Source organism: Amblyomma americanum, chromosome 4 (assembly GCF_052857255.1).
Source record: "Amblyomma americanum isolate KBUSLIRL-KWMA chromosome 4, ASM5285725v1, whole genome shotgun sequence".
In the NCBI taxonomy this organism is placed as follows: domain Eukaryota; kingdom Metazoa; phylum Arthropoda; class Arachnida; order Ixodida; family Ixodidae; genus Amblyomma; species Amblyomma americanum.
The window spans coordinates 18459086-18471887 of record NC_135500.1 but is presented as its reverse complement, the minus strand read 5'-3'; the positions used below and the strand labels follow the sequence as shown (position 1 = coordinate 18471887).

General features: G+C 54.7%; 1 protein-coding gene across 1 annotated transcript; it reads right to left on the bottom strand.

The window, feature by feature from the left end:
* Positions 1 to 9831: 9831 nt before the first annotated feature.
* LOC144127748 (uncharacterized) lies at positions 9832 to 11943 on the bottom strand. Its single transcript, XM_077660646.1, has 2 exons — positions 10848 to 11943; positions 9832 to 9836 (listed from the first exon to the last, which is right to left on the bottom strand). The coding sequence occupies exons 1-2, from the start codon at positions 11941 to 11943 to the stop codon at positions 9832 to 9834; spliced, it is 1101 nt and encodes a 366-aa protein (XP_077516772.1).
* Between the last annotated feature and the right edge of the window lie 859 nt (positions 11944 to 12802).

The window sequence follows — 12802 nt, the reverse complement described above, 5'->3', positions numbered from 1 at the left end:
CGTCCTTACCTGCCGGTGAGGCTCGTCCATCCCCTCCTCCTTTCGCGCCTGACCGTCGTCTCACCTACGCCGAAGCCCTGCAGTCCCCTGCTCCAGCACCGGCGTCCTTCGTTCCGGCTCCTGCTGAAGTGCCGGGGCCGCCTGCACCCGTGCTGCAGTACGTGGAAGCTCCCCGACCGTCCGCGCGCAAAGCCGACGTGTGGCGCACATCCGACAGACGCCCCCTATGCTTTCACTGTGGGGAACCAGGTCACCTGTATCGGCACTGCCCCTACCGCCGTCTGGGCATCGAAGGGTTTCCCCCCGATTCTCATCGACCCCGCTATGGCGAACGACCCAGGGCCGTCGCGGATTTTCTTGAAGACCAACGTTGGCAACAGTCTCGTCGCCAGCGGGCTCGATCCCCATCGCCCGGGAGTCGTCCTTCACCTTCTACCGCGAGTTTTTCCCGGGCGGCGCAAGGCCGGTCGCCCAGCCCACGGCGGGAAAACTGCAACCAGCGACCTTAGGGGGTGGGCTCGCTGGACGTCGTTCTGAGGGGGACCCCCCATCGCCGCGGGCACGACATGCCGACGCCTCGCGGGTTCCGAAGTCCGCAGTACCCGTTCGCTTCGACACATCGACACTGACACATGACGGCGCCTCACCGATTCAGACGCCCGCATTCTCCGATACTTCCGACGCACTGACCCCATTAGAAAGCACACGCCACGCCGACGAACTACCGGTGGCACAGCCTGCAGACAACGACGCCTGTGCCCGATCATCCTCTCCGGAGCCTGCATCTCGTGAGCGGCTTTCCTTAGACATACCTGTGATGCTGGATGGTCGCCACGTTCGAGCGTTATTAGATACTGGTGCTGATTATTCGATTTTAAGCAGCCAGCTCGCCGCCGTCCTCAAAAAGGTTCTCACGCCATGGGCTGGCACACACGTTCGCACTGCGGGCGGTCATTTGATTGCACCTCTCGGCATGTGCACCGCCCGAGTTCAAATCCGGGAGTCCACATTTGTCGTCTGCTGTCTTGTTCTGAATAACTGTTCGCGCGACCTCCTCTTAGGTGTCGACTTTCTGCGTGAATATGGGGCGATTATTGACCTACGCGATAACAAGGTCACGTTTTCAACTGAGAGTGCTGTCGCCCTCCCCAACGCGCCGCGACCAAGCCAGACACTTCGAGTTTCTACGGACACAGTCACCCTGCCGCCCCGAACCAGCGCCTTCATTACGGTTGAGTGCGAATCATTCCAAGACGGTGACGCCATCGCCGAAACCAACCTGTCATTACTGTTGACGCAAGGCGTGTGCGTGGCCCGCAGTCTGATCCATCTTCACAGTGGCCAGTCACAGGTACTTGCTACCAATTTTTCGCACGAGCATAGGCATCTTTTTCGCGGCACTTCCGTAGCCTTTATCGAACGCATCTCCGATGTTTCCGAGTGCTTCTCCTCAGAACCAGTGCAGCCTCCTTTTCCCCTCGAGAGCCTCGATGTCAACTCCGCGCTGTCAACCAGCCAACGGGAGCAGCTGTGTGCACTATTGCTCGAATTCAGACAGTGTTTCGCCTCCTCGTCGAAAGTGCGTCAAACTACCATAGCCAAGCACCACATCGTGACGTACGATGACGTACACCCGATCCGTCAACACCCCTATCGGGTATCGTCTACAGAGCGCGAAGTCATTAAGTCCCAAGTTAAGGAGATGCTCGAAGATGACGTTATTCAGCCTTCCAACAGCCCATGGTCCTCGCCGGTCGTCCTCGTTAAAAAGAAAGACGGCACCCTCCGTTTCTGCGTCGATTACCGGAAGCTGAATGCAGTCACGAAGAAGGACGTTTACCCATTGCCACGTATTGACGACTCTCTCGACCGCCTTCGGCGCGCTCGTTATTTTTCGTCCATCGACCTAAAAAGTGGCTACTGGCAAATTGAGGTCGATGAGCGGGATCGTGAGAAGACGGCCTTTGTCACTCCCGACGGCCTTTATGAATTTAAAGTTCTACCTTTCGGTCTTTGTTCTGCGCCTGCCACATTTCAGCGGATGATGGACACTGTCCTTTCTGGTCTTAAATGGCAGTGTTGCCTAGTCTATCTCGACGACGTGGTGGTTTTCGCCGACTCATTTAGTCAACACCTTGATCGCCTGCGGACGGTCCTCGAAGCCCTTCGTTCAGCTAACCTGACATTGAAACCCCAAAAATGCCACTTCGGTTACCAGGAGCTGAAATTTCTCGGCCATGTCGTCAGCGCCGCCGGCGTGAAGCCCGACCCCGACAAGCTGGCCGCGGTTGCGGAATTTCCACTGCCACGTGACAAGAAAGCTGTTCGGCGCTTCCTAGGGCTCTGCAGTTACTATCGGCGTTTTATCGAAAATTTCGCTGACCTCGCAGAACCGCTGACTCGCCTCACCCGTGACACCACACCTTTTGTTTGGTCCCACGAGCAAGAAATGGCTTTCGCCGAGCTCCGCCTGCGACTTCAAACGCCGCCCGTTCTTGCCCATTTTGATGAGCGAGGTGACACTGAGATACACACCGACGCCAGCAACATCGGCCTCGGCGCGGTTCTCGTGCAACGCCAGGATGGCGTTGAACGAGTCATCGCTTATGCAAGCCGCGCTCTGTCACGCGCAGAGATGAACTATTCGACGACAGAAAAAGAATGCCTCGCCATTATTTGGGCTGCTGCGAAATTTCGCCCCTATCTTTATGGACGCCCTTTCAAAGTGGTCACTGACCACCACTCCTTGTGTTGGTTGACCAACCTGCGTGACCCGTCTGGACGCCTGGCGCGATGGAGCCTTCGCCTGCAGGAGTTTGACCTCACCATTGTTTATAAGTCCGGACATAAGCATGAAGACGCCGACACCCTCTCTCGTGCGCCTGTCGAACTCGCAACCCCCGACACGGACGACGACATCAGTTTCCTTGGGGCTATCAATTCTTCTGATTTCTCAACCCAACAACGCGCCGATCCAGTGCTACGACCCCTCATCGATTATTTGGAAGGCCAGCCAGCCACCGTTCCTAAATGTTTTTCTCGACACCTGTCGTCGTTTTCCCTGCAACGAGGCGTGCTCTATAAGAAGAACCCTGGTTCCAGTTCGCGCGCGTATCTCCTCGTCGTGCCGACAACACTTCAGGAGGAAATACTTTCTGCGTGCCATGACGAACCAACCTCTGGCCATTTAGGATACTCTCGCACGCTTTCCAGAATCCGCCAGCTGTTCTACTGGCCCAAACTCGCCACTGTTGTCAAACGCTATGTGCAGAGCTGTCGGCAATGTCAGCGCCGTAAGGCCCCGACCGCCAAGCCTCCGGGACTCCTCCAACCTATTGCACCACCACGCGCCCCATTCGATCAGGTCGGCATTGACCTTCTCGGTCCGTTCCCTTTGTCCTCGGGTGGCAACCGGTACATCATCATTGCCACAGACTACCTCACTCGATACGCCGAGGCCAAAGCCTTACCCCGTGGCACAGCGTCCGAGGTTGCGGATTTCTTCGTGCATCAGATCGTACTTCGGCACGGCGCCCCGACCTACGTCATTACCGACCGAGGAACCTCATTTACTTCCCAGATGATGGCCGAAATTTTTCAGCTAAGCGGGACGACCCACCGGAAAACTACTGCTTACCACCCGCAGGCAAATGGGCTGACAGAGCGGCTTAATAAGACTATGGCGGACATGCTGGCGATGTACGTCGATGTACAACACAGGAATTGGGATACGATCATACCGTACGTGACATTCGCCTACAACACAGCAGTTCAAGAGACGACCCGTTTCACACCGTTCCGCCTCCTCTACGGCAGGGAGGTTCAGACGATGCTCGACGCAATGCTCCCTTGCGCAACCGATGACCATCTTTCTGCTGACGCTGAGGAGTTTACCCACGAAGCCGAGCAGGCTCGTCAGCTAGCCCGTATTCACATCACCCAGCAACAAGACAAAGACTCGCGGCGATACAACCTCCGGCACAGACAAGTCTCCTACCATCCCGGCGACCAGGTTTGGGTATGGATACCTGTTCGACGACGCGGCTTGTCCGAAAAACTCATTTGCCGCTATTTCGGTCCCTACAAAGTCTTGCGGCGCGTCAGCGACGTTAATTACGAGGTAGAACCGGACGCTGAACTTTCCCAGCAGAGAACCCGTCGAAAGCCCCGTCCAGAGATCGTCCATGTTTTGCGCCTGAAGCCGTATTTGGCACGGGGACCCACCCAGAATCTTCGTGCCTCTCTTGTGTGATTAATTGTGCTTGTGTGTGCTTGTGTGTGTGCTTGTGTTCGCGCGCTCTTCTGCGCGTGTTTTTTTTTAAGAGGGGAGGAATGCCAGGTGGCGTTCGTGGCGCTCGGAAAGAAGACGACGCTCGTGGTGCTCTCGTTTTGAAAGACGTTGAAGTTCGCCGTCTCGCCAACTGAAGGACGTGCTGCCGAGCCCTGCCTTCTAACAGGTCCTCTCTTGTCACCAACGCCGTGACAGTATGTCATAGAATTCATAGCTCCTGTGATTGCTCATATTGACATAGGTGATAGAAGAGGAGGACGAAGGGAACTCAGGCGATAGAAGCAGAGGACGAAGAAAATCTTCTTCCTGCTCGTGCTCGCTCTACCGTGCTGGGTACGCTTCCAGACCCGCGCAGCCCACCTGTGATCACGGATCTCACCCCGGTCCACCAGCGCCGCGGCCGCCGCCTGCCAGGAGAGTCCCCAGAGTTCGGACCCCTTCCGGCAGCCACCAGGACGACACAGCCTCGGACGTCGGAGGAGCCAGCTGCCATGTCAACTGAGAGTAGGCTCCCAGCTCACATCCTGTGCCAGCAGCCACGAACACCCCCGTCTTTTCATGGCGACGTGTTCGAGGACGCCGAGGACTGGCTCGAGACATACGAGCGTGTCGCCCGTTACAACGGGTGGAGCGATGAGCGGAAGCTCCACAACGTGTACTTCGCTCTCGAAGAGTCGGCGCGGACATGGTTCGAAAACCATGAGGCTTCGTTTCCATCCTGGGAGGCCTTCTGCCGCAACCTGCTCGCCACTTTTCCAAACGCCGACCGCCGGGAGCGAGCTGAAGCTGCGCTACACTCGCGCAACCAGCGCCCGAACGAGAGTGTCCGCATGTTCTTTGAGGACATTACCCGCCTTTTCAAGCGCGCGGACCCCTCTATGTCGGAAGACAAGAAGCTTCGCCATTTAATGCGTGGTGTCAAGCAGGAGCTATTCGCGGGACTCGTGCGCAGCCCACCGCGCACTGTGGCCGAGTTCCTCAGCGAGGCGGCCACCATGGAGAAGACTCTACAGCAACGAGCCCGCCAATACAATCGTGACGTCAACACCTTCGGGCCAGACACCTGTTCTATGCATCTCGGAAGCGCCCCGGACGACTTACGCGAACTCATCCGTTCCGTCGTCCGGGAGGAACTCCAAGCCCTTCGGACGCCTTCTAACATGCCATCCTTCGCGTCGCTGACCGACGTCGTCCGCGACGAGGTGCGCCTCGCAGCCCAACAACAAGCATCTGAGGTACCCCTCCAGCTTGACGCTAGACCCACGTACGCGTCTGTACTCCGTCAAGCTCCGACGTCGGGCTACACCATCAATGCCGCGGCTCCATCAGTGCGGCCGCCGGGTTCCCCTCGTGACCCCGCTCTGCCAGCCTACGAGCGGACGCGTAAGAGTCAAGTGTGGCGGGCCCCAGACCGTCGGCCCCTCTGTTATCATTGTGGCGCGGCGGGTCACCTCTATAGGGCGTGCCCGTACCGCCGCGTGGGCCTGCCGGGTTTCGCCCCGGACGACCCCTGCCCTCGCCATGGCGAAAGGCCACTTGAGATAGCCTCTCACCTATTGCAGCGGCAGAATCTCGTCACATCCGGTCGCCGCGGGTCTCGATCACCGTCCCCAATGCGCTACCGTTCTCCAAGTCCCCGCGGAGCGCAAAGCTATTCCGGACGCCGTTCGCCCAGCCCACGCCGGGAAAACTAATGCCGGCGGCCTCCGGAGGCAAGGCCGCTGCTGTAGGGAAATGTGAAGATCCTCCGCCACCATCACGCCGATACGCCATTTCGCTGGGGGCAGGTAGCGACAGCATCCGACACGCTACCTCCGATTTGTACGTAACAATTGATGGAGTCGACGTCTCCGCCTTACTCGACACCGGTGCCGATTACTCTGTAAAGAGTCAAGCCCTCGCCCAAGAATTAAAGAAAGTTTTGACGCGATGGTCTGGGCCGAGCATTCGTACTGCTGGGAGTCACCTGATTACCCCTGCTGGCAAGTGTACTGCAAGGGTCGGCATCCGTGGTTTTCTGTACGTCTGTGAATTCGTGGTACTGTCCGAGTGTTCGAGGGACTTGATCCTGGGCCTCGACTTTCTGCAGACGAACGGCGCTGTCTGAACGAACCCCGGATCACGTTCTCGACGGAACAGGCCGTGGCGCATACCGACAGAGATCCGGGAATCAACGCTCTGCGTATAGTCGACGATGACGTGATGGTGCCACCACGGTCTAGCGTCCTGGTTCTCGTGAGACATGACTTGTTCCACGATTACGAGGGTATCACGGATAGCCACCTCCCGCTGCTGCTCGCGAAGGGAATAGCCGTCGCTCGAGGCCTCGTCCAGTTGCATAACGGTTGTACTAGTGTCCTACTCACGAACTTCGCCAACGAGGTTCAGCACCTCGCCAGGGACACGGCTGTTGCCTTACTTCACGAAGTTACTGTGTTGCCTGATTTATGCGCCGTCGGGGTCAGCCCTCAAGACGAGGCCGCACCATGCCACGCCCTGCAGACCGTGAAAATCAACCCGGACCTGAGCAGAAGAATCTTCTGTCTGCTCTTCTAGCAGATTTTGCAGATTGCTTCGCCACCAGCTCCAGGGTCGGTCGTACACCTGTCGCCAAGCATCGCATCATCACAGACGAGGCCACGCCGCCTGTATGCCAGCGCCCATACCGTGTTTCTCCTAAGGAACGCGAAGCCATTAAAACGCAAGTCGATGAAATGCTTGCAGACGATGTTATTCAGCCGTCAACAAGCCCATGGGCGTCGCCCGTGGTCCTCGTCAAAAAGAAAGACGGCACCTTGAGATTCTGTGTTGATTACCGGAAACTAAACAACGTGACCAAAAAGGACGTTTATCCGCTTCCCAGGATTGACGATGCCCTCGACCGATTACGTGACGCCAGGTTCTTCTCCTCATTAGATCTCAAAAGCGGATACTGGCAGATAGAGGTGGACCAGAGAGACCGAGAGCAGACGGCTTTCGTGACTCCAGACGGTTTATACGAGTTCAAGGTGCTCCTGTTTGGTCTTTGCTCGGCGCCGGCCACGTTCCAGCGTATGATGGACACCGTTTTATCCGGTCTGAAGTGGCAGTCTTGCTTGGTGTACTTGGACGACGTCGTCATTTTCTCGCCTACCTTCGATCAACACTTGGACCGGCTGCGCATCGTGCTTCGAGCCCTGAAATGCGCGCAACTAACGATCAAGCCCGAGAAATGTCATTTTGGTTTCAAGGAACTTCGCTTCCTTGCCCATGTTGTCAGCGCACAAGGCGTTCTCCCGGACCCCGACAAGACTGCTGCCGTCTCCAGTTTTCCGCGCCCAACCGACAAGAAGGCACTTCAACGTTTTCTGGGCCTCTGTTCTTACTACCGACGCTTTGTGCCCGATTTCTCCAGAATAGCTGACCCGTTGACAGCACTGACTAGAGACGAAATACCCTTTCTGTGGGGAAGCGACCAAGAAGAAGCTTTTCAGGAGCTCCGCAACCGTCTACACAGCCCCCCGATACTCGCCCATTTCGATGAAGACGCCGCCACCGACATACACACCGATGCCAGCAATGTTGGCCTTGGGGCGGTACTTATCCAGTGGCAGGACGGCGTGGAACGCGTTATCGCTTACGCGAGCCGAACACTTTCGCGATCGGAGGCGAACTATTCGACGACAGAGAAAGAATGCCTTGCGGTGATCTGGGCCATCAGCAAGTTTCGTCCATACCTGTACGGACGACCCTTCAGTGTTGTCAGCGACCATCACTCGTTATGCTGGCTGGCAAGCCTTAAAGATCCGTCCGGCCGGTTGGCTAGGTGGAGCCTCCGTTTGCAAGAGTACGACGTGACTGTCCTTTACAAGTCGGGCCGGCAGCACCAAGATGCGGATTGCTTATCACGCGCGCCCGTGGACCACGCTCCGCAAGAAATCACCGAAGATCTTCCTTTCATTTGTGCTCTTAGCCCATCCCATGTGGCTCAGCTTCAACGAACGGACCCGGAGCTAGCGCCGCTCATCGAGCACCTGGAAGGTCACAGTAGTCGGGTTCCGCGTGTTTTTCGTCGTGGCCTGCAATCCTTCACCATGCGAAATGGCGTTCTCTACAAGCGCAACTTTGGAAAGTCCACCGAAACATTTTTACTCGTGGTGCCCACCCAGTTACGACCTGACATCTTGAGCGCTTGTCACGACGATCCGTCCGCCGGCCACTTGGGAGTCAGTCGCACGCTGACAAGGATTCGGGAGAAGTACTATTGGCCCAAATTACTTCCATCAGTGCAGACCTACGTGCGAACCTGCCGCGACTGCCAACGCCGGAAGTCTCCACCCATGAAACCAGCCGGATTTCTTCAGCCAATAGCGCCACCGAAGATCCCTTTTCAACAAGTTGGAATGGATCTCCTTGGCCCCTTCCCGAAGTCATCCCCTGGAAAACGGTGGATCGCTGTTGCGACGGACTACTTGACACGTTATGCTAAGACCACGTCGCTTGCGAGCGGAACTGCTGCCGAAGTAGCCGAGTTTTTGTCCACAGCATCGTCCTGCGTCATGGCGCCCCTGCGGTCATTATTACTGACCGTGGGGCAGCTTTCACAGCCCGCCTAACCCAGGCTGTGCTGAAACTGACGCACACCAGCCATAGACGTGCGACGGCGTACCACCCGCAGACCAATGGCTTGGTGGAACGGCTCAACAGAACTCTGGCCGACATGCTTTCCATGTACGTGGATATAGAGTATAAAACCTGGGACCAAATTCTGCCATACGCTACATTCGCTTACAATACGGCACTGCAGGAGACAACGCGGCTCACTCCCTTCCAGCTTGTCTTCGGCCGTCGAGTTACTACTACGCTGGATGCTATGCTGCCTGTTGACCCCCACTGCGAGAGTGGCCCTGACCTCGACATCGCCACTTTTGTGCAGCGTGCGGAAGAAGCGCGGCAACTGGCAAGGCAGCGCATACACCGTCAACAGCAACTAGACGCTGGCCGCTACAACCAGGGACGGCGCTTCGTTGCCTACGAGCCAGGCGACTATGTGTGGATTTGGACGCCCGTTCGTCACCGCGGGCTGTCTGAAAAATTACTCCGTCGATACTTCGGCCCATACCGTGTCCTCCGCCGCATTAGCGACGTCACCTACGAAGTTCAACCCGCCACCCAAGCCAGCTCATCCCACAGACGCAAGCTTACCCACGTTGTGCACGTCGTTCGTATGAAGCCGTACCACGACCGACCACCCGATTGAACTTGAGGCTGACCGCTGTGCCCTGTTCTATGTTGTGATCCTCGTGCCTCACCCTAGCACGCTCGCTTTCTGCTCGTCACTCTAGCGCACGATGGCCGCATCGGGGCGATGCTGCAGGGGAGGGAGCAATGACACAGGTGATAGAAGAGGAGAACGAAAGGAACTCAGGCGATAGAAGCAGAGGACGAAGAAAATCTTCCTGCTCGTGCTCGCTCTACCGGCTGTGTAGCTCCTTGGTCCCCGAGTGCTTTTGGTGTACTATTCGTTACAATATTTTTAACCTGATTCTGGAAACGGGCGTCTATCCTGTTGAAATGAAGAAAAGTAGGGTGAGCGTCATATTCAAGGGCGGTGACTGAAACGACACAAGCTATTATAGGCCAGTCTCTGTCATTCCTGTTTTTTCTAAGAGATTAGAGAAGGTGATATTCACTCGCATGTCTAAATTTTTTTTTGTAAGAATATTATAAGTGACGCCCAATTCGGCTTCCGGAAAGGGCGATCAACAGAAACCGCCCTGCTAACGCTTAAGGAAATTTTTGTTCAAAATATTCAAAAAAACCTTTTCGCTCTCGGCCTGTTTATCGATTTTAGTAAGGCGTTTGACTGACTCAACCATATTTTAATCTACAAGCTTTCACTTAGTGGCATCCGCGGAACACCTCTTGGTTTAATAAAGTCATACTTAGAAAACAGGAAGCAGGCAGTTTACACAGATAATCAGAAATCCCGTTTTTTACCAGTGCAATACGGTGTACCACAAAGCAGTGTATTACGGCCTTTGCTTTTTAATATTTATAAATGATATCGTGAACATTGATTCAAACGTAAAATTTATCATATATAAAGACGACCGCAGCATAATAATTTCGGGTCCTAATGTAGACGATTTAATTATCAAATGTAATCAAATACTTGACAAATTACACCTCTGGTACAATTTAAATTGCATTAGGATAAAGCCTAAGACGAAAGTAGTCATATTTAGAGCTAAAAATAAGATAGTCAAAGCATGCCATGCTGTCAGATGCCAGGGCCAAGAAGTTCAAGTAGTGAATGAACATAGAATTCTCGGGATTACGTTTTCTTCGAACTTAAGTTGGGATAAACACATAGATGTTTGTAGAAAACTGGCCGCAGTGACCGGGATCTTATCTCGCTGGCGACATCTTCTTCCAGCACAGGCCAAAATCCAACCCAAACTCTGCTCTAAAACTTCTGGAAATTCCGTCAAAAGTTTCGCCGTCGTGGCGTCACCGTGTACTAGATGTATGTTCTGCGACGCGCATTCTTCCAGTAGTGCCATGCCAGCCTTACGGAAGGCCTGTATGGTGTTCTGGCCGCACAAAAGAGGCCCGTTGCAATCCACTACAACCAGCGAGCTGTCCACTTGCGTGTTACTGCATTCGACTTTCATGGCTACTCGGCCAAGAACCGGCAGCCGCCCCAGGAAGCACGTCAGGCGCAGTGAAGTCTTCTCCAGTGGCGGCCACCATTCGCGGTTATTATCGAATACCCTTCTTGGAATGACGCTGATAGTGGACCCTATATCTACCAGCAAGCGCCTACTGTTCCTACTGTTCCTACTGTTGTTGTGAGCCTCCAAAGCGTAGAGAATATCCACACTACTTCCGTCACTGCCGTCTAGCTCCTTCACCGCAAAAGTGCCTGAGGGGTTAGTGCGGCCGCTGGAGCACATCCTTGCCAGGTGACCCTTCATGCCGCACTTGTGACACGTCGCTTTCTTGTGTCTGCACACTTCCGAACCATAGTTCGAGCCACACCTTCCGCACTGCGTGGACTCTGTCATGGATCCATGCCCGCGTCCGGACTTCTGCAGATTCCTCCTGTGCTTCTGTACGAAGTTGGCAGCACCGTTGTCGTTGAAGCTCCTCTCTTGCAGTGCCCGGACATTCGTTTCTGCGGTTTCCGCTGCTCGAGCAAACGCTTCTACCTCCGCCAGGCTTAACTTCTGCTGCGACAGCATGTGCCGTCGAGCTTGTTTATCACGGATTCCGCAGACAATCCGATCCCGCAGCATGCGGTCCAAAAACTTTTCGAAACTGCAGTCCTTTGCGAGAGGTCTCAAGTCGGTGATGTAGTCCCGCACCTTTCCGCCTTCCGCTTGGTTCCGCATAAAGAATGCGTAGCTTGCTGCAATCTCATTGGCTTTTGGATCGAAGTGGTTGTCCAGGTGCTGTATGACGACTTCGTAGCTCAAGCTGCTCACCGATTCCGACTGGCACTGGCCCTGAAGCACACGAACCACTTTGTCGCTCAGGGCCGACACCAGAAGCGCACGCTTTTTTCCCGGATCTGTGATGTCGTGGCCATCAAAAAAGGCCTCCAAACGAACACGGTAACTGCTCCAGCTACCTGTCGTATCGTCGAACTCGGGTGGCCTGGCTGCCATCGTGCAGCTATCCCATCCTCGTCGCCACTGAAGTAACGGAACGTAGCCGGTGGGTAGTGGCAGAACAAAGAACGTTTATTGCTGGGTGTTGCTGGCTTATAAAGACCGCAAAGGTCACATGACACATGACTGGCATGATACGCGGCACGTGTGAAACAGTCTTGGCTCAAGCTATACATCAGCCTGCGTGCTTGATAACATCACGCGTACTTGATAATACCACAGAATTCTTAGGCAGTTAACACTGCTTGATCTATTTCTGCTCTTTGCTGTAATGTTGATTTTTTTTCTTAAGAGCGTTAGCTCTTACTCATCACATTACGGGATTTCGTGGGGTTTGCTTCAACCCTGACATCAAAGCGCCATCTGCTGCAGCGACTACCTATCCCGTTGCGAAATTTCGTGGTGTCTCCTATCGGATGGATGGATGAATGGATGGATAAGGCTGAACCCTTTAAATCGGGCGGTGGTTCAAGCCACCTAGGCATGACTTCTGAAATGTTCTCTTGTCTTGATTTTAGCCACCGATCAGGGGCGGTATTACAGATCGCTCTCAAAAACAGCCTCAATTTTGAGATCTTTAAATCAAAATGACGACACCGCGAGATGCCGAACGCGGAATCAGCCAATTATCAGCAAGGTTGCGGTGGCTATTAGCAGGGCTGCGCCACGGAACCATTTATTCGCACGACAATGAACCGTAGCCTAATGTTTTGCAGTAAAGACGCAGTGAATAAAACGAGTAATGTTTTATTTTGCTATGAAACTGTATTTCAAACTCAACAGCACCAAGCAAAACAAGCAGTGTTTTCAGTTCTTCAACTGAGTTCGCTGTTCAGTCACTTTTGTTGCCCCGAAG

Coding starts and splice junctions, on each gene's coding strand:
- LOC144127748 (XM_077660646.1), bottom strand. CDS start 11,943: ATGGCAGCCAGGCCACCCGAGTTCGACGATACGACAGGTAGCTGGAGC.